This window comes from Aptenodytes patagonicus, chromosome 10 (assembly GCF_965638725.1).
Source record: "Aptenodytes patagonicus chromosome 10, bAptPat1.pri.cur, whole genome shotgun sequence".
Classification (NCBI taxonomy): Eukaryota; Metazoa; Chordata; class Aves; order Sphenisciformes; family Spheniscidae; genus Aptenodytes; species Aptenodytes patagonicus.
This window is the reverse complement of record NC_134958.1, coordinates 23,237,219-23,264,335: the sequence shown is the minus strand read 5'-3', so window position 1 is coordinate 23,264,335 and position 27,117 is coordinate 23,237,219. Positions and strand designations below refer to the sequence as shown.

General features: G+C 39.2%; 1 protein-coding gene across 9 annotated transcripts in view; it reads left to right on the top strand.

Annotated features, from left to right (window-relative positions):
* The window catches only part of NEO1 (neogenin 1), a 213,063-nt gene that overhangs the window by 71,047 nt on the left and 114,899 nt on the right, over positions 1-27,117 (top strand). For all 9 annotated transcript variants that reach the window (XM_076348557.1, XM_076348559.1, XM_076348558.1 and 6 more), the window contains exons 3-4: positions 16,134-16,409; positions 20,051-20,204. In XM_076348557.1, the coding sequence (XP_076204672.1) occupies positions 16,134-16,409; positions 20,051-20,204 (430 nt within the window). The remainder of the gene's footprint in view (positions 1-16,133; positions 16,410-20,050; positions 20,205-27,117) is intronic.

The window sequence follows — 27,117 nt, the reverse complement described above, 5'->3', positions numbered from 1 at the left end:
AAAGTAGCCAGGTTGTACAGTTCTGGAATCGCATGTCTTCTGCAAAGTTTGCCTAACTTTGAAGATTACAACTGAACAGCGTTTTATTTCTTGCTGGACTCTGTGTGTGTCTGTGCCATCCTTAAAGGGTAAGAGGGAAGCTTAGTTCAGTGATCAAGCAGAACAGACTATGTGCATATACCAGCTCTTCGGAGATGCGGTTAGGTTAGAAATAACAGCACTTTTTTTACTCAGTATTGCGTATTTCCTTTAAAAGTGAGGGGAAAAAAATCTTGATCTGATCTTCATGAATAAAGAACTTTCTGTACCTCGGAATTGGAAAAAACCTAAGAACATAGCTACTTCAGTGGAGGGTACTTAGGAGCACTTAACCAGTAAAAGTAAGTGACACGGGTGATAAATTTTCCTTGCAAAAATACATTTTCTAGGGAAAAAAAAATCTGCATTTTTCATAAATGGGCTTAGATCAAAATGCATTTCTTGTCAATGACAAGTAAATGGGAAAGGTGGTTTTAACAAAACTGCAGTTTGTACAGTTTCTGTCAGCTGTTATTAAAAACATGAGAGTTTAGACATTTAAGACGATAAATGTTCTACCTTATATGTCATTCTAAATTCTTACAATCCACATTTGTCCAGTTAAGTAGGAAAAAAATCTATGTGAGCCCTTGGACTGATCTATATTAGTACTTGGACTGAAAGCAAAGGTCCAGATTCAGAACTATCATAAGTATTTTCAGTATAAGGTTAGGAAAAAAGAATTCATAGACTTTGTCATTTACTTTTTCTTTTTTTTTGAACAGTAACTGCATAAATTTGGGAGATGGGAACTGAAGTGACTGAAGTAATTTGTGATATTGAGTGCTTCAGTTTTGGGGTATGCAGCCTGAAAAGGTTTGCCTTTGAGAGACTGCTGGTGTACCGTCTATTTTCTTTCCTTCTTTCTTTCCAGCAAAACCCAAATAAATGCCAAAACAAAATGATGTTGATGTTTTACTCTGATCTTGAACGACTTGTATGCCTCTCGCATGGTATTAGAGAGTTAGGGTATAATTTTTCTTCCAAAATTTGGTTGAATTTAGTTCTTTTTAGGGGGGTTGGCAGGAGAGGACTCGGAATTGCTCATGGCTGAAATAATTCTTTTAAAATGAATTGGTAGCATTCTAATCAAACTAAAACTGTCTCGTTTCATATGTGAACTGAAAGTGGTGGAGAGATCAGCAGGGTATCAACGTAGTAACTTCTCTAGACTTAGGAGGGGAAGAAATGTTGCTTCTGATCCAGGATCTGTTCCCTCTTGGGTAGCAATTGGTTTGTCTCCCTTACTTTTGTGGTGTGCATGCTTCCTGTAATTCCTTGAGCCTGATTTCAAGTCCTTGTCTATCCAGTTAATTTGTCCTGCTTTTGAGAGTGCTGTGTTCTCTCCAGCAACTCATGTGAAAGCAGTATACCAAGTTATGATTTAATATCGTACAGCTTCTTGCCACATCCAAAGCAGACAGCTGTACAATTTGTCTGCGGCCGAATTGATTAAACCTGAGTGAAAGCCCACAGCAGGAGAAATTTAGACCTGCTTGTTTTTAAACTCTTCATTGATATCTAATGAGCAAGTTTTAGCCTAGGTGAAGAGATTCTAATTTCCTAGTTGTGTGATATTAAAACCACTGTTTCTATTTAAAAATGCAGGTTTTCTTAAGCTTTTGTGTTTAAAGTTTATTACACCTAATACCGAATAAAATCAAACAGCCTATTTTGACTAATCCTATCCCTGTCCCTAATTGCGTGGGTCAGTGAGCTAGTTAGAGCTTATTTGTGCTCATTGGAGGGTAACGAATCCCCTCTCCTGTAGCTATAGGAGAGGGGCACAAGTAGATCTGTAACACTTGTGCCTGAACTTTCTGCTTTAGTAACAATTTAATATTACTGTTCAGAAAAAACAAACTAGTATGTATTTTCTAGGATGGAGTTAACGTTTAGTGCAATGAGAGATCCCTTACTGAGCCCAGTCAGAAAAGGGGGGAGATGATTATGGATCCTTTTCTCAGATGGGTAGATGCAGGGAAAAAATCCAAATTGGTGAAACCTTACCAGCTATCCCATTTACGCGTAGTGGAAATCTCCTGTCTTGCTGCGATATCTTGTTTAAGATGGTAGTGGTTGCTAATCTTCTTGATTCTTACACACACAGCACAGAAGTGTTTAAATCCTGTGGTCATTCATTAAGTTAAGATGTTCTTCATTCGGCATTATCTTAGGTGCAACATTCCATGTCCTTATAAACCAAAAAGATTAGGTTTTATCAGTTTACCAGTTTGCAGCTTAAACTGTTAAGTCTTGTAATTAGCAAAGAAGATATCCTTTGTGCGTTTGGTTAATGGACAAAGTTGTCTTTGTTAATGTACTTCAAAAATAATGTAAACTTACTGTAAATCATAAAAAAAAATTAAAGCTCTTTGCAGTATACATTCAAATCTTGACCTTTGGTTTTGAAAATATGGAAGGCAATATAGTTAATCTCTAGAGAAGCATGAATGCTGTGAAAGGGAGCTTCAGTGCCAAATTTCTAAAATCACTTGGGTTTATAGTAGACGATCTGTTGATGGGTGATTCTGGATGGTGGTACAAAAGTAGAAAGTGAGAGCGTATTGATGATGCATCAACACCCCTAAAGAAGAGAGTTGGATGAACTTTGTTTAAAATAGCTTTCTCATTTGTTAATATTTTCACTCAAATACGTATTTTTCCTTATTTATGTTCTGCATGTCAGCACCAGCAAATCCCTTTTGTAGTTTTGTTTGACAAGTTTCCGCATAGATTGCTCGCTAAATCCCAAACTGTCAGGCAAGTGATAGTTACATATGTAGCCTGTATTCTTAACTCACTGCACCTTCTAGTGTGGGATTCAACAAGATGGTTCAGCTTTAGCTAGTGTAAAAGTGAAGGGTCTCCATGTTGGCATTGTTCAGATTTTTGATCAACTGACTCTTGCATTTTGAAAATGATAAGAACTTGTACTATCACACCTACCCAAACGAAAGATGACACAAGCAGTAAGGGTAAGAGATATCATGGCAGAAGTGTGTGTATGATAAATTCTTTATTTTTTTTGTAATAGAAATTCAAGAGGAAGCTTAATGACACTGAAAAGGAAACAAAAATGGAGGAAAATTATTTTTAATATGGAAAAATTAAGTTATGAAACTTGCTATGGTTGATTTCAGTGAGGTTAGTTCTTGGTAACATTCTTAAAAGCGTAGGATATGTCTCATCATTCACATAAGTATGCTAGAAATAAAAATGTTAAATTGTTTAAAAAAAACCCCTGCAACGCCTACTTATTTGCATATATAAAGCCCTCTTTTTGGGGGGAGCATGGGGAAATGTCTCTAGATAATTTAGAGGTTTCTGTAAAGGTGTTGCTCTTCCTTCTCCGATAGCTTCTGAAGTCACATTCCTGGATTAGATGCACCGTCAGTCTGCTCTTTTGTGACTGTTACTAAATTGAACGCATGAAAAATAAAGCAAAGAAAGGCCTTATTGTGGAGAGACCTTTGAAAAATTATCTCTGATATGATGAGCTTAATTGCTAGCAACTGTCCACGATTCAAGGGTCAGTGGTGTGATAATCCAGACTTTAGCTGTTTTTCTCCGGATCCCTTTGAGTGAACTAGTTTTGTCGAATAATTTGCTAGTTAATCTCCTTTTAGTGTTTCTCTTCCTTTTTGCCATGCATCCTTGTTGTCTCTAGACATCATCTTTTTCAGCTAGATGTTTGTACCTATAGAAGTTCTTTCTCCTTTGTTTGTTTCCTGTTATGTCAGTCTTCAAGTACTCTATTTTTGAGGGGTTTCTTTGCTATTCATGGATTCTGAGTATTTCTCTGAAACTGTTTAGGTTATTTCCGATCTCTAAATGTCTGTTGTCAGGTGCCAGCTGTCTTTGTCACTGTCTATGGAGTTGCCTGCAAAAGTTTTTCTGATCTTTCCTTTCTTCCAGTTTCTTGATAAATTTATCATGACAGTCCTCTCTGTGCATTAATCTTCTTTGAATAGCTTGTTCACATGAGCTTTCGTAATTGATAGCCTCGCCTGGATCTAAAATGATTTAACCTGTCAAGCTCTTTTCTTTCACCAGAATACTCGGATCTTATTCTTCTTTTGTTATGGCTATTGATTTTGCTTGAGAGTAATTGTGAGCCTGTACTTTTTTTAGGCAGTCTGTTGGTCAAGACCTGAGGTTTCTTAAACGATGAGGCAATCTGCATACCTTATCTTAAGGTCTTCTCTTAAAATCACAGTGCTTTCTTCATTGTCCTCGCTAGTAGAATGATCTTCAACAGTACCAAATAAATTATCCCGTAGTTTGCACCTCCTCAGTTCATTTTTCTGTGGTATTAGAAATGTCTACTTACCACGTTTCTCAGTGTGCGTATAGATCAAATTCATTGTGTCTACTGCAGCTTTTCCTGTCGCCTTGAACTGCTGCTATTGATGCTGGAGCTTTTCTGTTCTTTGGCCCTTTAATTGCAAGTCCTGTCTCTGTTTTTAATGGTGCTATTGTTTCACCTACTCCATTAGCAGAATTTTTTTTTTTTTCCTGTATTCATGTGCCATTTCTTGCAGCACTTTCTGAGCCTGACCTTCCGCTGTGCCATGGACAAAACCCACCACCTCACTCCCCATTATGTTTATTGTAGTTTGTGGTTGTCATCAGTGACCTCTGAATTTTTGAAGATCTTCCTTGAATCACCTTTCTTGTTCCCGTTTCATTCCTGGAATAATTTATTGATCTCTTTTTGATATCACCCGACTAGAATTTGGATTTGTTTGTTTAGCCTCGGTCTGTTCGCTAGTCTTGTTGTCCTTGTTTTTCAACACTTTCAATACCTTATCAAAGATCAGTTCTTCGTTTCTGATCTCTTTTGTTTCCTCCAAAGGGTTTCTGAGCTACTTCCATCAAGGAAGGCTGGATTAACTTCTTGCTTAGCATTTCTTCCTTGTACATTATTAGGTTTTTTTTAAATACAGCTGAACCTTATTACTCTAGGGCTTTCCATTAGTGCTTCACTCCTAGCTTGAGCAGCTATACACATTCAGGTATCTTCATCAGAAATTCTGCCAGGACACATTCTGCAGTTGCAGAGCAATCTTGTTAAGAATGTGAGGTTGTCCGATTTTCGTTATTGTTGGTGACCTGCTGTTAAAACGTACTTCCATAGCGCAGAAAGGACAAATATATTTGAGCAATCATAAATTAGTTTTCAATATTAAATTCCTCATGGTGGTAGCCTACTTAATTCTTTTTCTTCCAGGTCAAAGGTATTTGATCTTCCAGTTTCTTTATTCTCCCTGTCTTTCATTTTGGAGTTACCAGGCGCCAGACATTCGTCCCTTCTCAGAGCCAATCTTGTTCATAAACAAAGGTGTTTGGTAGAGGAATTTTCCTCTACTGCTTCTCCTGGAGCTGCAGCTAGTCAGGCTGTAAGCCTGGACCATCACTACAGACTTGGGATGTCACAAAGTATAGGAAGCATATGCTCAGCTGTTTCAGGGTTTTTTTGGTTAGGAACCCATACCCCAATTGATAAAATATCAGGATGTACGTAATGCCTGCTCTTTATTTCTTGGCCTGTACTTCGTTATTCCTGGGACTTCTGTCAAAGGTAGTGTTTGGCAAAGTGGCATCATAAAATTATTTCTAGATGTTTGACTTGTCTGTTACTCAATATTGTGCTGTCGGTCACGAGTCTAGTGGTTTCACCAGGATTATCTTACTGACTTTTTGTTCTCGCTTCTTTTCATCAAGCTTTTGCGAGAGAAGCTCATGTGGGATTATTGTGTCCTGGTTTGGGTGTAAAGAGTTGTTCCAGGCTAAGCAAAGTTTCTTAAGAAGTCAGGATCTCTCTCTCTCTCTATTTGTTTCCGTTGATGGACTGAGTTCAACAGGAACTCTGAGCTTTCTGTGTCCTGGTTCAAAATCAGAATTGATCTGTAATACTCTATCAGATTTGATCACAGCAATTTGTGAGTTTTTTTCTGACATCTACATGGCTGTGTTCTTACGCTGTTGTATTTCAGTTTGGGCTTCCAGGATACTAGGCTTTGCAAAGTCTACCATTGGTACCTAAAGGACAACTATATAAACACTTTTTGTTTAAAATAAATTCCGTGAGAAACTTTTTTGCCAGGTAAAACTTTAGAATCTTCTGATGTGTTTTTCTAGTCCAAACACCCTCTTAAGTTTTTGTATGTGTGGTTTCTTTGTTTTGTTTTGAATTTGTGGTTCTGTGGCAAAGCTTGGATCCAAGTCTGAGAGGGGATGGTGGCAACCTGAAATTTGTGTAATCTGACCCTGTGCTCCAGGGCATGATCAATTTTGCTCTAACTTTCCCTGTTAGATGTTTGTTTTGACAGATGTAATTCTGTTCCTCTTTGCACAATATTTTGTGCAATATTTTGCGCTCTCTCTCTCCATAGTTCTCTGTATGGCTTCCCCATATCATAGTGTCATAGGATAATCCAGCTTGGAAGGAGCCTCGGGAGATCTCTAGTTCAATCACCTGTTCAAAACAGCTCTGAGGTCATACCAGGTTACTCTGTATGTGTTAATTGTATGCATATAGGTAGATACGTTAATGTGTGCATAACTGATACATACAATGACATCCTCTCCCTTTTCCTCTGTTTCTTAATTCTGATCAAGGGATACCTTTTTAAATCAGTATATGCCATGTTAATTATGCTACCAAGTCTGTGTTTAAGAAAGTCAGAATTCTGACTATGTACTGAAATTTCTCATTCCTGTTGTGTATTCCGCATACTTCTGGCTTTAGTTTAGCCAACAAGGACATTTGGTAGATTTTCCTCTCTTCATGTTATAATCCTAAGAATGCTCTCTCTCCCCTGACTAGTTGTCTCCTGCCCACATTTTAGGCCATGTTGTATTCTCTCCTATCTAATTAGCCTAAGCAAGGGGAAAAAAATTATGTGGTAGTTCATGTTTCTCCTTTGTAGAAACGACTAGAAGCATCTGGCCTTATCTCAGTTCAGGTAATGCTGGACTTCTGTTCTCCATGAATGTTTTGTAATTATGAAGTCTAGTCTATTCGCTAGTGAGATTCATGAAATATGTCTTGTTAACAAAATTGTATTTTAGAACATGTTTCACACCTCTGCCAGTCAGACAAATGATGCCGAATAATGTTCAAGCAAAGGAGAAGAAAAGGAGCTGCGATAATTTAATGAAGTGTCCACAGATGGCTGGACTTATTAATTTTTTAACAGGGTTCGGGTGAGAAGCTGATGTGCTAACAAAATATGCAGCATCTTTAAGATCCGCTGCTTCAATGAAGGATAACAGATGTTGTAGCTATTTTAACAATAGGGTATCATGTTTCTATACTCCTTTACCTACTTGCATTGCTAAAATCCTCACGCTTCCCAAGAGGCTATTTTAATAAAGTAGTAATAGAGCTGTGGATTTGTCATAAGCTCAAATTCAATGAGGCAAACAAGAATGGGGGAAAAATTAAAGTGTCTTAAATTATCAGCAGTTTGCGTAATCATTCACAGTCTCTGTGTTTGAACAGAACAGTTTAATGCAGAAGGATTGTAAGGTGAAAGCTGTAGGGTGGCAGCGTTTGTAGATGATACTGCTAAAGTTAGTTTAGACTTGGGTAAGTGATGAGAAACTTGTGTAAGAGTAATGTTGGGCAACAGGCTTTTCATAGCTGGTATACAGGACGTAATAGGTTGGGAAAAACTGTCAGCTACTCCTGTGTTTTACTTTTTCTCTACTGCAATAGAAATAATCAGGAAAAAAACAGGGAAAACATTTGCTGAGCGCATTCAGATGCCGCAAAAAAGCCTGAAACCAGCTTTGGGAAACAGTTAATTGCACAAACATGTAATACGTGTGTGTCTTTAGAGCTATTTAATGCTTACCCGAAGTATTATGTTAAATTCCAGTCTGTCGAGTAGCAATAGAAGAGACTCAGGCGCATGACAAAAATGCTCACAAAGACTTGATCTGACAGGCTTGTGACCATGGAGTAAGAGTACACAACCCTGCCATGGGCAGGGAGAAAATGAATTCCTGTGCAGCCTTCCGTTGCCCTTGAGACGAGGAAGTTATTTTCTTTTCTTATTTTTGTTTGGCAGTCTTGATTTGGCAAGATTGACACCAAAAGGTTAGTAGGATTCTGAAAAGGATTAAATGTGTGTATGGTAATAGCATCCATGTTAAATAAAATTAAGCATTTACAGTGACTGCTGACAGTCGGTATTTAGAGCAGAAAGCAAGTGTTTACTCTGAAGTTAGTTAGAACATTGTCATATGAGCGAGTTATTTAGTAATTGTTGATTATGGAAGGTTTTTTTCTTTCAGCCGCCTTGAAAATGATTGGCACTGACCATGGTTGTAGAGAGACTGCTGAACTGGATTAGCATCTGGCTCAGTGCAATGAATTCCTCCTCTTCTGGAAACCACGGGAGATGAAATACTGGCTCCATTGAAGGCAGCAGACTACAGCCAGAATTTTTACCATCTGTGTTTTCCAGGAGCATGGGAATTATTGCTCTTCTAGGCACATCTTTGCTTTTTCAGAAATCGAGACAATGGGCCACAAATCTCAGTAATGCTTAGACTGGGAATGCCGTCTGAATGGAACAAATTTGTGTTAAGTAGATTGTTCATTCACATTCCTACCATTGCTCTGGTCTTTTGATGAGGGGAGGGGAGAGACAAAAGAGAAGGAAAAAATAGGGACAGAGTTGACGCCCCCCCATTCCCCCCCGTTGCATTTTCCTAGCAGAAAATTTGAAGTTTGTGGTGCATCTAATTCCTATTGTATGCGTGTGAGAATCACGCTGTTGTTTATCTGTTCTCCTACCAGTGTTTAGAGAACATTCCAAGTGGAAAATCATCCTTCCTAAATTGAGTTTATTAACCAGCATTCCTGCTAGGTCAGTAATATTTTCCTTCAGTGTCCCTAAAATCGATACATAATGTATTTGTGCTGCCACAGGATGATTAATGTATGTACAAACATGAAAAAATTATCTTTAATATCAGAGCCCCAAAGTATCATTTATCATTATGTTCATTTAGCAAAAAATGGGGTAATATCTTCAACTGAATGTCTTGCAACATATGGGTGAAGAGTGGGTGCTGCTTGCTCATCAGAAACGTAACTAATTTTCATTAGATCTTCTTGCGTAGTCTTTTTGATTGAAGTGATCAGGAAATACAAACCACTGAGAAAAAAGTATAATTTTTTTTTAAATTCAACTTTAAAAAATAGTTTTAAATGCGTAGTTTAAATAGACTGAGTTCACTTACATGGTAATGCATTTGAAATTATTATAGAAAGTTAAGGAGATGCAGGCTTACGAGTTGATCATATTTTGAAGAGGAAAAGAGAAGCTCTGTAATGGAAAGGCTCTGGACTAGTAGATGAAAGGGTATTTTCTCATAGTATATTGCTGCAGGAGGTATGCCAGCACTCTGGGACCTGTTACTGTGTTTATAAACAGGTCTCAGAATTAATAGTAATTAGGGCTTATATTCAGAGCGCCTTTTGTAATACATCATTATTGTTTTGTGGTTGTCTGTTGGCTAAAGCAAAAGGGCCCTCCTCCACAATAGAGGCTTTTAAGCAGTGCAAATTGCAAATAATCGTAGAATAAGAGAAAATTACTCTTTAGGACAAAATTTTAGCCTAGGTTAAAATACACATTTTAAAAACACAGAGAACTATGATCAGATAAAGGTTTTACTAGCATTTAAGATGACCTGGAAAATGAACTGTAATTTCATTGCTAGTGAGTAATGAAACCACCTTAAACAACACTTATTTAACCTTAATGGAGCAGCTGCACACAACAGCATATACAATGCCTGTCTTGTCCAAAAAGTGAATAGTACTAGTAAGGGATTTAAATTAAAGCATAGTTGAGCTTTATGTTAGAAATTGCAGGGCTTTAGTCCTCCAATAACATTCTGACTTGTGCTATAAGTTGCCGATATAATGATTGTACGAGTGGTAGTTGTACAGGGTAAAGAGATTGCAACAGCTGAGGTGAAAACAGAAGTCACAGTGCTCATCTGACGAAACGAGGAGGTCCAGGACTCCCTTCCAGGCTGGTGAAAGAATTGGCTTAATATATGCAGGTCTCTTAATAAAGATTTCTAATGAATTGTGAATTCAGGGGCTAGTACATTCTTCTTGAAGAATAACTGATGTAGAATGTGTGTCCAAAAAGGCAGGGGGTGATCATAGACCAATTAGTCTGATCCCAACACTGTGTCCTTTTTAAAGGGATTTTGAAGGCAAGGGCAATTAAGACAGAGGAAAAGGAAAGAAGGCTAAACTGGAACATGACTTCTGCCCGTGGTTTGCATCCGAGTTTCTTGATGAAACAATTTATGTCTTAAGAGCACTACAGTACGATGGGCAGGCCGTAACACAGCCTTTTGATACGCTGTCCCGTTAGAAATTATTAAAGGTCAAAATGATAGAAATTTAAATGAGAATATTGAGATTGATAAGAATCTGAGGTAATTATGAAAATCCAATGGGTTATATTGAGAGGGAGATTTTCTGAATGGAAAGATGCTTCAGAGACTAGAGTTTAGAAAGATCATGTTTAACATCTTCATCGGTCATTTTGCTGTAAGAACAAAGTATATACCTACAAAATTAGCGAGTGTGACAAATTTGGGAGACCTTGTTACTCTTGCTGTGGCCTCGATGGCTTTATAGGAAGAATTAAATGATGGTATGGCCTGGATAATGGTGAAACTTATTAGCAGAGTGTGCAAAGTCACGCAGATACAGTAACATTCGTGGTATTGTACTAAGTTGGGGCAGAGGGACTGGTGATTTTACGAGAAAAAAGGCGTCTAGATGGTGGATTATACGATTGACTGTAACCTGCAGTGTGCAGAGAGCTAATGTGATTGTTAAATCTTTTGGGGAGATGTTTTCAATAGATACAGAGAAGCAATTTTGTTATGTTTACGTGGATGTCTGTGATCTTAAATTACAATAGGCATTTCAATTTGTCTGTTGTCTCTGTCGTTCTGCCAGTGGTGCATGGTGGCAGAGTAAGAGGTGTATCAGTTGAAGCAAAGGAGGTTCTGACTGGATTTAAGGAGGAAGTTCTTCACTGTGAAGACAGTCAGGTGGTAGAACAGGTTGCCCAAGAGGTGGTGCAGTCTCCATCCATGGGGATTTTCAAGATCTGACTGAACAAATCGCTGAGTAACCCCCTCTGACCTCGTAGCTGACTCTGCTCTGACTAGGTCCCTTCCTACCCAAATGATTCTGCGATTCTGAATCTTTAAAGATGGATAGGATGGTTAGGGGAATGAGGAAAAGACGCTAAAGGTTGTAGCTTCGTTAACTAAGCAGAAGGAAAGTTGAAAGAAGCTATGATTTTTATTCATGCGAACACCTTAGAGGGAGGAGTAATGGATAAATATCAAAGATGCAAAATAATTAATACCAAAATAAGGTCATGATCAAAGGACTAGAAGTTGGTTGTAAACACACTGGGTGGGGGGAACGGACTAGAAACGTTCTTTTCAGAGGAATGAAGTTATGGAAGGAGCCTCCGGATAGAACTCCAAGAGTGGTGAAGTATGTAATGGTTGGAGATGGACCTATACAAGGTTATGGAAGGAATTTGGGACCTGGACAAGCTCGAGAAGTGGGCCCATGTGAACCTCATGAGGTTTAACAAGGCCAAGTGCAAGGTCCTGCACCTGGGTCAGGGCAACCCCCAGTATCAATACAGGCTGGGGGATGAAGGGATGGAGAGCAGCCCTGCCGAGAAGGACTTGGGGGTACTGGGGGATGAAAAGCTGGACATGAGCCAGCAATGTGCGCTCGCAGCCCAGAAGGCCAATCGTATCCTGGGCTGCATCCAAAGCAGCGTGGCCAGCAGGTGGAGGGAGGGGATTCTGCCCCTCTGCTCTGCTCTGCTGAGACCCCACCTGGAGTCCTGCATCCAGCTCTGGAGCCCTCAGCATAAGAAAGACAAGGACCTGTTGGAGCGGGTCCAGAAGAGGGCCACGAAAATGATCAGGGGGATGGAACACCTCTGCTATGAAGAAAGGCTGAGAGAGTTGGGGTTGTTCAGCCTGGAGAAGAGAAGGCTTTGGGGAGACCTTCTTGCAGCCTATCAGTACCTAACAGGGGGCTTATAAAAAAGATGGGGGCAAACTTTTTAGCAGGGCCTAAAGGGGGCGACAGGACAAGGGGGAATGGCTTTAAACTAAAGGGGGGTAGCTTTAGACTAGATCTAAGGAAGAAATGTTTTACGCTGAGGGTGGTGAAGCACTGGCCCAGGTTGCCTAGAGAGGTGGTGGATGCCCCATCCCTGGAAACGTTCAAGGTCAGGTTGGACGGGGCTCTGAGCAACCTGACCTAGTTGAAGATGTCCCTGCCCATGGCAGGGAGGTTGGACTAGATGACCTTTAGAGGTCCCTTCCAACCCAAACTATTCTATGATTCCATGAATTACTTGACAAAACAGAAGTGTGTGTGTTAGAAATGTAATGTGTTAGAATTCAGTCCAGCTATTCTGAAGGACTGGGAAGATCTCTGGTTTTGTACTCCCTCCCCAATTATAGACATGTTTTACGCTGAGTTTGTTTTCTTTCTATAGCATTAGAGGTTAGCCACAACTAGAGAGCAGGTATGCTGCTGCTTCTCAGTGCATTAACATTTTTGATCTCTCACATGGTGGCACATGATAGTTTGTGGATTTTGGTCTTTTACTATAGGTCTTACATTTAATATAGGATGTGAAGATGGTGTTTTGTGGGTTTGCTCGAAGAAATCTCTTACGTGCCTGGCTTTGATTGCAGAGCACCGGAGTTGGTGCCGTTGGCCTGGTTCAGACTTATTTTTTCTATGGGAGAAATACATATAAAAGTTTTATGAAAGGTATGTATTAAAATTTGTACTTAAGTGGGCGCTAATAATGAATAATTCTACAGTCCAAGTAAAGAAGTTTTTCATTCAAGTGAGAAAAGCCTGAACATCAGATGTTGCTTCTTGCTGTTGCTCCAAAGATTTCTAAAAAAAAAATTGGAGAGCAAAGATCAGACAGTTTAAAAGACAAACAAACAAAAAACCTGTGGGATTTTCCTGAAAGTAAATAGGGATTCAAGCTGGAAATGGTAGAAAGTATCATTTAACTAAAGAAATGCATGTTATAGATTCTTTCTTGGGCAGTGGAATATAGTGAATATGGACAGAGAAAACTACGTGAGATGGAATTCCAGCACCAGTATATAACTGATAAGCAGCTTGTGGTAATATACTTCTCTAGAAAGTTGAGGCACAAGAGGTAGATAACTCATCCATTCCTTTGCTGTCCCTTCACATTGAAGAGCCATGCGGTATTTTTCATCCGTGGGTATTTTGTATACTTCAGCATCAAGGTGAAGTCCCTGCTCTGAGTGGTTGTTTATTATCCCTTTTTAAAAGAAGAAAGAATTGCAAAGCACTGAACTAGGTATTTACAAAATAAATTTTAAAAATCTAGACAAGATTGGTCATATTACTGTTAAATTCTCAGTGCATTCTTGATAGATATGTGTTAAGTGAGACTTGTAAAAGTATTGGGTTGACCTGTTTGGAAATGAGTTGAGTATTTAAAACAATGTAAAAGAATCATCTTCACAAGAGATAAATGAGAATTTTTCCTGTTAGGTCAAACTTTTGAAAATAGAAGATAATGGATAAGAGATTTCACCCTTAGGCTTGCTAGAAGAGGAAAAGGTGAGAGCTGACCTAAACTGTCACAGCCTCTTTCATGTATAATCATGACTGTGAGGTATCACCTGTGAAGAGAGCTTGTGTTTGTGTTTTCTGATCCTGGGGTCTTGGCTGTGTGCAGTAGCATTGAATTAGAGGTTACCAGAGCCTACTGCTTCCCAGCAGGCTCCATTCTCATGCTTGAATAATTGTACTAGGATGGTTTAATTTGTGCAACCCGGAGTCCCACTTTCCATCTTTTATATTGAAGGCACGCAGTGTACTGACTTTAAAGAAAAAAAAAAATCATAATATGTATTTGAAGCTGTGCGCTATTGAGAGGGAAAGGTAAGATGAGATGTCAAGAGTACTGACAGGCTGTTTCTATGACAATATTAAGTGCAAGCATAAAAAAGAATGAAGATTTTACTTTGAGACTGTTACTGTGGCAAGCAAGCTGTGCCTTGCCCCATGTCAGTGTTACCTGCACAACCATCTCTGTGCAAGCTGCAAAAGGGAGAGCTGATAATATAGCTAACCACCATGGAAAATGGAGAGTGAGGAGGCTTTTCTTCTTCTTCCTGGCCCATGCTTTGTCCTCTTTCTTCCCCCATACTGTATTCTGTTGCCTTTATTGAACCATTTGTTTACACCAATAGTGGTGGACAGGGTATTTCTGTTGGAAGATCTGAAACTTCCCTGTTATGGGAAGTTGTTGTGCAAAATACTTGTGGTGGGTTGACCTTGGCTGGCTGCTGGCTGCCCACCCAGCTGCTCTCTCACTCTGCTCCTCAACAGGATGAAGGGGGAGAAAAGAAGATGAAAAAGTTTGTGGGTCAAGACAGGGAGATCGCTCACCAGTTATTGCAACGAGCAAAACAACCTTGACTTGGGGAAAATTAATTTAATTTCTTGCCAGTTAGAATAAAGTTGAGTGGTAGGAAAATAAAAACTAAAACATCTCCCCCCGCCCTCTTCCCATTTCCCAGGCTCAACTTCATGCCTTCGTTCCCCGTTCTTCTGCCTCCTGCTCCACCCTGGTCTCCCCAGGGCAGCACCCGGAGCTGCTCTTCCTCTTCTCCTTCTGCTCTGACCTGGCTGTTGCAGGGCTGTGTCTCACACTTTCCTCATGCAGCAGTTTTCCCCTTTCTTGGGATATGCTTTCACAGAGGTGCCGCCAGCTTTGCTGGCTGGCCCAGCAGTGGGGCTGCTGTGGAAATGGCTGGAACAAGCCCCAACCGTGTCTGGCACGGGGAGTCCCCAGTCTCTTCTCACAGAGGCCACCCTGGCAGCTCCCCCACTGCCAGCACCGGGACACGGCCACCCAAAAGAAACCTGAAGCCATTCAGTGGTCTTCGGGTGTTTCTGGAGAGCTTTTTTACTCAGAAGGTGACACATTTGTTGTGCAGCGCTGCTAGGTCAGCGTGGCAGCGGTACCTTTGTGTTATGCTGTGGAGAAACTTAGTTCTCAGGTACGCTAACATGAGAAAGTTAAATATTTGCATATGAATAAATGCAATTTTTACCTTATGGTGCTATATGTAAGGCGCTTTGTAGCGGAAGTCTTCAAAAGGAAATCACGTTTCCATTGAATTTCAGTGAGATTTGGTCCTTTAACAGCCTCAGGCTCCTTTTCATGGTCTAGTTAAATTACTGTGAAGCTAAACCTTTACTTAGACATGGTTGGTGACGAAGTTGTAGAAAACTTTTTTGGCTTAAGTTCTTAACTTCTAATCTTAAGATAAGAAATCTTCTAAGTTGACAAGGAAAAAAACCCTCATAAGTAGTCCTGTAGGCGGTAAATTAAGATGTCGTGTAGGCTGTAAACTTGAGAGTGGAAGGCATACAAGAAGCCTTCTCCTCTCCTTGTTACTGTCTCCTGAGTGAGTACTAGAGGGCATCTGTGTTCTACTGCAAGTGAATCAGTGGCTCTTACAGAATATGGTTCTAACTGTATTTAGTCACACGTACCAGGCAGAGACACTATCTTGATTTTTGCCACTTTTCTGCTACGTACTCCTTAAGGATAGCAGCAACACTGGAGAAGTGAGCAGAGGTTACCTGCATGTCTCGTCCCAGTTCTGAGGACTCCAAAGACTTCTGTTTTGTTGTCGACATTTGCTTGTTTCTAAAACTACTTTTGTTTTTAAATCAGTACTTTTGTTATTGGTTTTATTTGCCCTTACAGCAGCTGTACTTAGCATTGTGCTATCAAGTGTTAAGATTTTGAAAGAGTTGGAGAGTAGCTTAATTTTTTTTTTTAAACCAGGTTCGTGAATCTTGACTTGATGACACCAGAGCTTTGAAGTCCTTCAGAACACCTCTAATTTTTTATTTTTCTAACTTTTCTATTTTGTATTTGCAGGTCTTCCCAGGTTCATCAGTCAGCCAGAATCATCATCTGTCTATAAAGGAAACAGTGCAATCCTTAACTGTGAAGTCAATGTTGACCTTGCACCGTTCGTGAGGTGGGAGCAGGATCGTCAGCCGCTCTTCCTGGATGATCGTGTCTTTAAATTACCAAGTGGAGCGCTAATTATTAGCAATGCTACTGATACGGATGGAGGACTCTATCGCTGCATCATTGAAAGTGGTGGGACCCCCAAATACAGCGATGAAGCAGAGCTCAAAATTCTTCCAGGTATTAATCTGTTTTTCTTTTAAAAAATTAATAATTAAAACATTAGTCAAGCGATAGGGGAAAAAACCTAACAAGAATACTTACAAAGGGGAACACGTGAGAATCTGCTCTGTTGCATTTTTGTGTATTTTAAGTGGAACTAAGTGTAATGTGTGGTGTGGAAGCTGGTGATTGGGGTTTTTTTTCTGTGTAGCTTAAAATGAGTGCAGGCACTTAAGCTAAAGGATTTTGGCCCTTGGGAAGACTAACCTGTATCTTGCAGTTGGGAAACAGAAAAGCAAAATCAGTTATCAGTGACTGAGCTCTTTGCAGTGGCTGGAGATAGGCCGGAGACATGTATATACTTTTTTGCCATATTTAATGGTTTAGTTTTTAAGGGCGTGTTGGGAAAGAATTCTTTTTAAAAGTCACTAGTAATACACTTCCATTCTGACATGTTACAAAGAGGGAATTGACTGTTTCTTTCTTTGACTATAAACGCTTGGGGATTTCTAAGTTTCTCAGGCTTGAATCCCATGTTTAAAATACTGTTGAAGTTTCCAAAAGAAATTGGTGCTTAGTCCATCGCTCTTGGGATGCTTAAGCTGAGGCACTTTTAATTGTCCCGATATTTAGGAAGTTCTCATTCTTTAAACATTGGACCCTTTTGGGAAGTCTCCAGACCCCAAAAAGGGGGGACGACTTTTTATTTTGAAAGGTTTAGCTATGCCTGTTGTGCTGAAATGCTTAGGGTTTTTTATAAGAACAAAAATCAAGTCCTGATGTAAGCTGTTTCTAGTTTAGTGTGTTCTGTTTTGAATGACGCTATTGCACAGAGCTGTGTGTCACCAGATGTTCTAACACAAAGTTTTGAAAATTGACCAAGAATAAGACAGGAATGTGAATCGCGCTTTCCCAAACTAGGGAAATATGGGTTGTGTTTTGTATGGGTTTTCTTAATTACTTCCAGAACTTCATGCTGCCTCTTCTGAATTAGTCTTCATGTTGGAATTCTGATTCAGTTTTTACTGCTTGGAGAACTGCCAGAGAGGCTTGCTAAATTTCCATCTTCGGAGGTTTTCAGGGCTAGGCTGGGCAATATCATGGTTGGCCTGACCTAGTGTTGGCAACAGGTGGACTTCAAGCAGGCGGTTGCACTAGGCATCTTCAGAGGTCCCTTTCAATAAATATGTCTGTTTCTCATGACTATGTCACTTTTCTACTTAAAATGCTAAAATGTACTTTAAAATACCCCAATTTTACAATTGCAACCTTCCCTCTTTTAAAATTGAGGTGTTTGCTAGGCTTTGGAAATTAATCATGCTTAAAGTAAGAATTTGTTTTATTAAGTTCTTTAGACTTTCTGAAAAGAAAGGCTCATCTCTTCTTCAACTAAGGATACAGTTTTTGAAAAGGAGCACTTTTGGAAAAGATGCTTAATTTAATTATTTCAGTTTGTTTTGCCTTCATGTTTCTCTAGTCCCTCAAATGAAGGCTTAAGACTTTTCTGATTTTTTGGCAATTGAAGATTTCCTGATAAACTTCCATATTGTGTTGATTGTTTGGTCTGAGATCTGTCTGAAAGAAGGATTTGAATTAATCTGTTCTTCATGCGTTTTATTCCATTGTTAAATCATTATCTGATGTGTGCCTGACAGCAACCCCACTGCTCTGCTTCTAAATCTTTGAAATACACCCAACGCACACTTGCATCACACAGATTTGCATCCGTGGACAGTGTTCTACTTTTTCTGATAGTGAGCTTCCTTAGAGCGTTCAGTCTGCCTTTCATCTGCCACTGAGCAAGCAGGAGGATACGTTTCTGAGCTCGGCTTATTGATAGCAGGTGCTTTCAAATACAGGGATGCAAGGGGGGAAAAAAAAAATCACTTAATTTTTGAATCCAGTTTCTGCTAACCTGAGAACTGAACTCCTTTTTGAGAGCTCGGAGCATTAATGAGTTCTGTCTCCAGTGAATCATACCGACTCCTCTCCCTAGTGTAGTGATTGCTTGCTGGCAATCTGTTGTATCCATTTTTTGCAACTTGGCTTGCTCCATGTGCCACTGCAGGTCACTCTCACTGCGTTACCCGCCTGTTCACACGTGGTCTTATTTCTGGAGCAAGCAGACTGGTTCCCTCTAACAGGGAACGTGGGCAGTGCTGCTATGATAGTTTGTGCGTGGGCCTGAGACAGATGGTGTGATCCAAGATCGCTCTAAGTTTGGCTCCCTCTGCCTGGGACGATTCTGAAACATGATTTCCATTGGGCCTGGTTCTCTTGAATACCCAGGCAACCTCATCGTGTTATACCTTGGAGCACGTGCATGCCCTTAGCGTAGTGCTGTTAAATGCTCGGTTATTATTTTTAGCACTTTGAGCTGAAGAACACCAAAACCAAGAACTTTCAGAAGCTCCTGCGAGTATCGCATAGGTCCCAGGTGAGGCAGGGGCCAAATGCTGTGTGTGATAGGCACAGAATGGGCTTCAGTGAGCAAAAGTAGTGTAGGTACAGAATAGTCTGCCCCCCTCGAGGGGGCCAAAAATAGCTTGTCCAATTCTGGAGCTTCCTTGTCATCAAACTTGTAAGCGCACATCTGAGTATCGAGAATACAGCAATTAATGCAGCATAAACACTGGGGGTTTTGAGCAGTTGGCAGAAAGAGTTATGATAACTAACACAGCAGAAATGCTGTAGCTGGTGTGTAGGAACTCATTTACTCTAGTGATGGTGCAAGGCACATGCTGAAGTTCCTGCAGGGACAAAGGGTACAAACTGCATCTTCTGTCCAGGAGTTACTGATGAATTGGTTACAGTTCTAGTTAAAATTGGTTTTTAGAACCTTTTTCCTAAGGTTACATTTTGAAGAGTTATGGATATTTTTAGGAAAGTAGAAAAATAGCCTTTTGTTCTGCATACGTATTTGTGGTAGTTTAGTTCAGAGTAGATTGCAGGACAGCTTTTATTGGTGGGTATGTTTTCAGTTCTCACAGTCAAAGTGGCCTTTTCCTGTAGTAAAAGACTGAGTAAACAGGCACTTTGCTTGTGCTTGTTCTTAAGGGGGGTAGAAAAAAGAAACAAACCCCTCTCCAGCCCAATTCAAAGCAAACCCAAAACTAACTCAGAGGGTTCACCATTTCCGTAAGGATGGAAAACCATGGTGGATTTTTTTTCTTAGTATAAATCTTGTGTTACTTCAGTGTGCAAATTCTCTAGTTATTTTGCTTAGGGTTGACTCTCTACTGCAGTAATTTCATTTTCTAGTGCATAAAAGCACTTTCTCAGGCAGCTTGAAGTCAGGTGATTGCCCGAGGTTGGCTGGACAAAGTCAAACCTGTACCTTTCTTTACTAAATCTCTACTAGCTGGTGGAATTTCCAGCTTCGGGGCTGTAGCTTTTAGCTGAAATTGTTTCCCAGGGAGTTTGAGGAGTCAGAATCCCAGCAGTGGCAAATCAGTTTGCATGTCTGGAGGAAACGGTAAAGAGCTGTTCACGTGGGAGGCTGGGAGAGTCTCAGAGAAAACCGTTTATGTAGGTAAGATGATGATTCAGTCCTGTGAAGATGCAGGAAAGAAATTAGATGTTTCATTTGTTCTTTTTACTATGATCATCTTCTGATTCTGCATCTGGTAACAACTTTGTCATTTACAAAATATTTGCAGATCCCGAGGTGCCGCAGAACTTGATGTTTGTGAGGCAGCCCTCTTCGCTTACTAAAGTTACTGGGCAAAGTGCAGTTTTTCCATGTGTTGCCGTAGGATTTCCAACTCCGTATATCAGGTGGACGAGAAATGAAGAAGAGCTTATCACAGAAGGGTGAGTAATGGCTAACATGTTTTTTTATATAATGGTAGGAATCCAGCCAGAGTTATGATTTTAGATGAGAGCACAATTTGCTTTCCACTTAATTTTAAACCAGGAGAACAGAAGCTAGTTTTCAAATGCTGGAGGGCTTCTAGAGCGAGTGTTATGACAAGTAAGGTAGTTCTTGAGACTCGTGGAACAATCTCATAGTATTTTTCTTGCAGACACCTGAAACCAAGAAATCTTACTTGAAGCAGGAAGGTTATTAAGAGTATATTACTTTTAGATTGCCACTGGAGTGAAAGAAGCAATTAAGGGAATAAAGACTCTGCTGAAAAGCTAAGACTTTCATGTTGGCATGTTATGGTGTGAAGCCCTGCACTCGCATTACTGTTTCTGCTATGAAGATGTCTGGTATGCGTCTAAATGTTCCATAAGAATTTAAGAATAAGTGTTTAAAGCAGAACGTCATAATTTCTCATTAAAACAGAATATTAAAATGTTAGGCATGATTAAAAAAAATTGTGGGCTTTCAGGAATGCATTAAGTGAAAACTACTCTATTACACATTGTCATTGCTGGTGTATTCATTCAAAATAACATGGTAGAAAATACGTATAAAAAAAGAACAAATCTTGTCAAGAAAAGTAGAACAAGGAAATTACAAACAGATACTTGAATGTTCTCAACATCCCTCAAAGTCGATGGTGAGATTAACGTGGAAACAAGTTAATCGTGAAACAACGAGGGGTAAAGTTACATGGTGGCATGGCTGATACGGAAAGCAGCTTAAGGGATATGCAAGTCTTTCTACAGTACCAACGATAGTAATATATCTCTTTTCTGTGTCAACTCTTAAATTAAAAAATCCAGGGCTCGTAATTTGAACTGTCTTTATCTGGAAAATGCAAGCTTCTGTGGGCAGTGACTAACAGTTCTAATACCGCTGAGAAATTGTGTTGATGTCAATGTGATGGCACATGATTTAGATTCATTTTTTGTAAATAGAAGAAATCATTCACGTATGAAGGATGGTACAGACTCATTAGAATTGCACAATCAAATGTGATGAAATGCCAGAATAAATGTGCCTGGTAAAATCTTAATTTGCTTTTCTTGTATGTAAAATGATGTCATGTCATATTTTTATAAATTTTTCCTGGCCCCCCCCCGGTTATGTCACATCAGTGCACAAGGAGGTTAAAGCTCACTTACTAAAGAGCTCTCCTTTTTATTTTCTTCTCCTTTTTTTGATATAGAGCCCAAATTCTCAAATCCTGCTCTTAATACAGTGCTGTTAATTCCCTATGAGCTTTTCTATGCAGGTTGTCGTGATAACTTCTGAGGGTGTCACAAATATTTCTTTTTATTTTCAAAATTCGGAGTGAGAATTATTGGAGAGCTGAGGCATAAAATTAGTAAACATATTTGATCTTTATACGTGCACAATTTGAACCACGTATGACCTGATATTTCAGAATATTTAGCATTAGTTTTTAGCATTATGTCCCTTTGTTACACGAACGGATTCCAGCTGACTTCTGCTGCAAGTACAAATCCCTCTGCGAACTGTGTGTCAAGCTGTCGGCATGGGCAGTCAGAATAGCGCTGCCCCTGTGCTGTCACCAGCTCTTTGCTTGAAAGCCACTTTTTCTTGAGCGTCTGTCCATCATCACGTGGACACTGAGTGGTAAGGCAGGAGCCACAAGGCTGCCAGTTTTCCCAAACACAGTTTTACTAAACATTTCTCTATTCCTGCAACAAATGAGCAATGGAAGTTCTCTGCCAAGGCCAAGGAAAGCCTCTCGCCAATCTGAAAGCTGCCGGTGCCTCTATGTTCTTGGAATCCTCTGGTTGTCGCATCCTCTGGATATGCATGCACTGAGGATGATAAAGTTGAAAAGACAAAGAAATATTCCTCTTCCATTTGAAATAAATGTTTTCTTCTGCTCAAAGATGGAACCAAAAAGGAGTAAATAAGGGGTTTGAACAATGAAAATTGTATTTCTTTTGACTTCCTGTTACTTACAGAAACTTTCTGGTCTGGCTGAAGATGAGGGAGTAAAGTTACCTTGCTGATGAAATTGATTTTAAAAAATTTTTAATTTTTTTTTTTCTTGTTACAACACTTAGCTTTTTTTTTTTTTTTTTCTTAGTGAAATGCGTGCTCTTTATAGAGTTTACTTTTAAGGTAGGTAAAGGAGAAAATTTTTTTTTTCCACTCCGTAGGAGTAAGCTTCCTTCATTGTTCGTTAAAGTGATCAAACTGTGCCAAAACTCTTAGGTCTGCTACTCATGACTATGGCTTAACAGAGAAGAGATTCAAGCAGCAGACAACAAAAAGTTCTTAAACGCCATTTACCTCGACAGCCGTCGTATTATTCTTTTGAATAGAATAACTGGAAAATCTCTAGAACTAAAAATTAAGATTCTTTGTTGGAGTAAAGCCTGCGGTTAGACTGCTGCAAAATAGGTGCCTTACCTTGTTATGCATAGTCTGTTAATTTAATTACAAATTAAATCACATTTAAGTTGTATTAACATCCCCTTTTGATGTAAAAGTAAGACTTTTCTTATTAGCATGGCTTTTCTTTATCCCAAGAAAAAACTGATCCTTTTCATCTGGAAAGGTTTTAATGTACCTGCTGCCTGGGAAAAGCTCTTAAATCATGGGGCTTGTCTATACACACTTACAGACACTTGTATACATACGTATAGGTGTGTATACATACATGTATATACATATATTGATACACGTCTCTCTGTGTGTGTATGTATGGGGCTAGGAAACAAAACTCAGATAGCATGGTCAGGGATGTCCCTAATTTTTACCCCTTGTTAAATGGTTTGGGCACGCAACCTTATTTTTACTCTTTGTCTTTTTAACTGTGGCAATTAATCTAATACAAAATTAAATGTTTTCCTTTCAAGCTGTATTGCTAAGGAGAATATGTATAGGAGCCTGTATTTATAGGAAAAATAGATTATTTTTAAGGATTGGGAGTGGTGGGGTTTTGGAATTAAATGTAATAGGATCTGAAAAAAGGGAAAGTGTTTAATTTTGATGGAGTATTTGTTGAAGACTGCAATAAGATTTATGTTAATGGATAAATATGAGTAAACGTTAATGATGGCAGCCTTGGCACTTGTTCAAACAAGCAGCCTGTAATGCAATATATTGTGAAATTAGTTTGCTGTGATAAAATATTTTCCAAACTAACTTGAGTGAAAGCGAAGGAAGCTTTGAGTGTTGAGTGACAAACCGGTGAAGTTAATGCAACGCTAACAGTTTCCATTGTAGTAAAACTGTTACAAATGCAAGGAATCCCTTCAGAACTTGGTAATGTAAAGATTTTAAAGAAATAAAAGTGATAGTTAGACTGTTGACTTTTTGGTTCCTCGTAAAGAAGTCCACCAAAGACTATGAAATACCCAGGTTCCACCCAGGACTTGGGGAAGTCTCAGTCCTCAGAAGCTGAAGAGTAAGAGACTGCTTGGAGGAAGGGTCTCTGTATGCTTGCGCCATCCGTCTGCCCTTCTCTAGGCATTGCTGTCTGGCTTCGGGCTGCTCCTTTGAGGCCTTTCTTACTGAATTCACCGTTTCAGAGAGAAAAAAGTCACAAAGTTGAAAATTGAACCCGATAACCCGTCACTGGGAGAAACATTTGACTTGTCATGAAAGCTTTTCATTGAATTGGCTTACTGGTCAGGCTAATAATCTTCATGATACATAATAATTTTCTCAAAACTACATTGTTTGAAAAGAAAGGAAGAGGCTAAACCCTGTTCTAGGTTGAGATTTATGGTGCTGGCGCTTGTAGCTCCAAACTAGAGCTTCAAAAGATGAAGCGAGCCTCTAGACTCAGACCAAAGCAGAAGAAATAAACCCATTGTATGTGTTCGTGTTTGTATAATCTTGTGATACAGGGTGTACTGCTCGTAGCTCTTTAGTTTAGGATTGGCACTGCAACTAACTGCACACCCACCCCATCATACGTGTGGTTCAGCAACGCGATTTTTCAGCTGGATTTCCTCCATAAACTCAGAAAGAGTAACACCTCTGCCAGGAATGTAGAAAACACTGAGAGAAGTGGAAGGCAGTAGGAAAAGCCACTGAAGTATAAAGCTATTTGAAAAAATCTTATGTCCTTTACAGAAAACTTTCTGAAGTAAAATCTGCCTTATTGTCAATATTACCTGATACAAAAGGCTATGATGGAAATGTTACATACAGGTTGAATAGTTTCTCAGATTTTGCCAATTTTAAGCCTTTCATAAATTTTGTTTTTGAAAAACGTCATGTCTGGCTAAGGATCCTACTGCGTGTGAGGGTCTGTTTGTTAGCAAATGCAGGAGTAATTTTGTGCTTTTGATGATTCTGAAGTTGAAAAGTGACGTTTCAGGTGAGGTGGCTGCCAAGATGGATTTTCAGAGCTTGGGAGACAAGCACTGAGTTTTAAATGTTTGGAAGATGTTCTTCTGCTTTGATAGCTCTCCAGTGTGTGCTCAAACAGCGTATATTGTGTAACTTGATTTATATTTGGACGCTTACATGGAAAAAAATACAAATGCATGCACTGCAAGAAATTCTTTAAAAAGTTACAGTAAATGAGATGGTTAAGTTGAAAGGACCCTGAACAGTAGCATTATATTTTAATAAGGTTATTGAAGTGCAGCTAACTCTTTGGTGTTATTGGGCTGTTCAATTTAGCAAAATTTTATGTCGTTGAAAAACGCCTACAGAAAACTACAACATGGTTGTATGGTTAATAATTTTCTAAAGTGAGGAGATTATAAAGCTGAGGTTGCATGTGCGGCATCAATTTTTATGCTGTTACTGTACGCGTTCAAATGAAGTCTTTAATTGTATGATTGCATACATATTCTTAATGCAGGGTTTTTTCCTTAATACTTTGCATGAATGTGTGATACTTTTAATTATTACATATTATTGTTTGCCAGGCACTCTGAGCGATTTGTATTAAGTGAATTACACTTGCCCGGCTCAGTAAAGGTTAAACATAGCAGTGTAATTATGGAGATTTTTCTGGTAGTAGATTCCACAAAATAATCTAATTTACTGGCTAATTTTATCTGCTGTACTTTACCAAGACTGCAAATAGATTATAAGATGTTTTGGGAATAGTAATGTAAAAGAGGAAAAAAATCCAAAACCTCAGGGTATAACTGGCTGTTTGAATACAATAAATTAATAAAGGCTCACTCTATTTGGTGATAATGAACATAAAAAAAAGCCTGTGAGTTAGGTATCCAAAGTAGCTCAAGTAATTGTATATTATGAGTGTGTAACCGAGGGCTGTATGGAATGCATATAAAAGGCTTGAATTTGATTTTGCTGTTCTCTGACATTTGAATGATCAATCTTCGTTGTTTTTAATGACACTTTAAATTACGTTACCACTTTTATATTAAGCTGATGCTTTGTCTCCAGTGTCTGAAATCTGATTGCTTCACTCTTTTGTGGAAATGCTTCATTGTCTTTACAGAATTAAGATGTTTTTACTTTATTACAAAAGCAGTTTTGCTTTAAGTCCAGAATTCTTCCACAGCTAATGCATACAGAAGGAATCACCAAGGAGTCTGACAGATTAATTGTTTTCTTCCATGCTTTTAACAGCGGTGAACTTGTATTGGATCACATATTGGTAAACTCCGGACTCAACTCTAGGTTTTCTCAAGGAAAATAATCAAAGGGAATAAAAGTACAGCACGCAATTTAGATGGCTGAAAACCGTATAACCTCGTTTCTTGGCAAAAAGGAGAATTCATGTAAATGCCACCATGTTGCGAGTAGTTTGTGAGACAAACTTTTTTTGCCTAATGTGACAAGATCTAGTCATTTTTTTTTTTCATAGTTTTCGTAACATCTTAATCGCTGGTTAGTAACCATCGCAGTCTGCTGCCTCACCAGGCACACCTTGCTTCACTTTTCCAGAGGCTAGCTATGGGAAAATGAGCATCGGAAGGCACGTGTTGCTTTTAGCTGGATAACCATGGAAGTTGGTGGATAGCCGGAAAAAGGCACTATATGTCATCAAAATTACACTAACAGTCTGTATAGCTTTTTATCATTCCTTTGCAATTTTGTTAGTCTCAGCTTCTCGCACCCAGTCAGTTCTTTCTGCAGAGCCTCCCTTGTTTTGTATCCTGTCACCGATAGATTTAGCACATTTACCAACTGGCTCCGTTTCTTTCTGCTTCCATCTTAGCCTTCAGCAGATTATATGCTACTCAGATGAATTTAATGGGCCACGAATGCTAGAACAAATAATCAAAGAAGCTATTTTACATAGTAAGATACAAAACTGCATATATGGATGTGTCAAGGTCCAGACTTGTCTTACTCATTTATTTTTCTTTAGGCTTGGTTTTAGTGCAGCCTTAACATGTCTAACATGCCATTCTCACAAATAAGTTTTGGTGGCATTGTTTCTGTTCACCTTGACAACGTTTGGAAAGCTCTTCTGTGTTCGTGGGCTGTCAGTGTCCAGATGCGGACAAAGAGGTTCAAGAATCGGGAAGAGCAGCGTTTCCTTAGATTTTTAGATGGTCTTAGAACTTTCTTAGATGGTCAGATTTGCCTTGGTGGTTGTGTGGTTTAAATCTGATGAATTTACCTGTATAGAATACAGGCAAATAGAATACAAGAAAGTGGGAGAAGAGGGGAAAAAAAGTGATACAGTTTTGGCAGCTCTTGTTCACATCTCCTTTGTATAGATTTTTCTTGCTCGAGATAGCGAAGGATGATCCATCTCCTGTCTTTGATTACCACTAGAGCTCCTATTTTTTTTTTTTCTACGTGTTAGTTTTTCATCTGATCCATGATAGGAGGCTTCTGCCTTTTTTGGCTGCAATGACAATAAAATGCATATTAAAATAATCTGAGATGCATCTTCTCATCTTC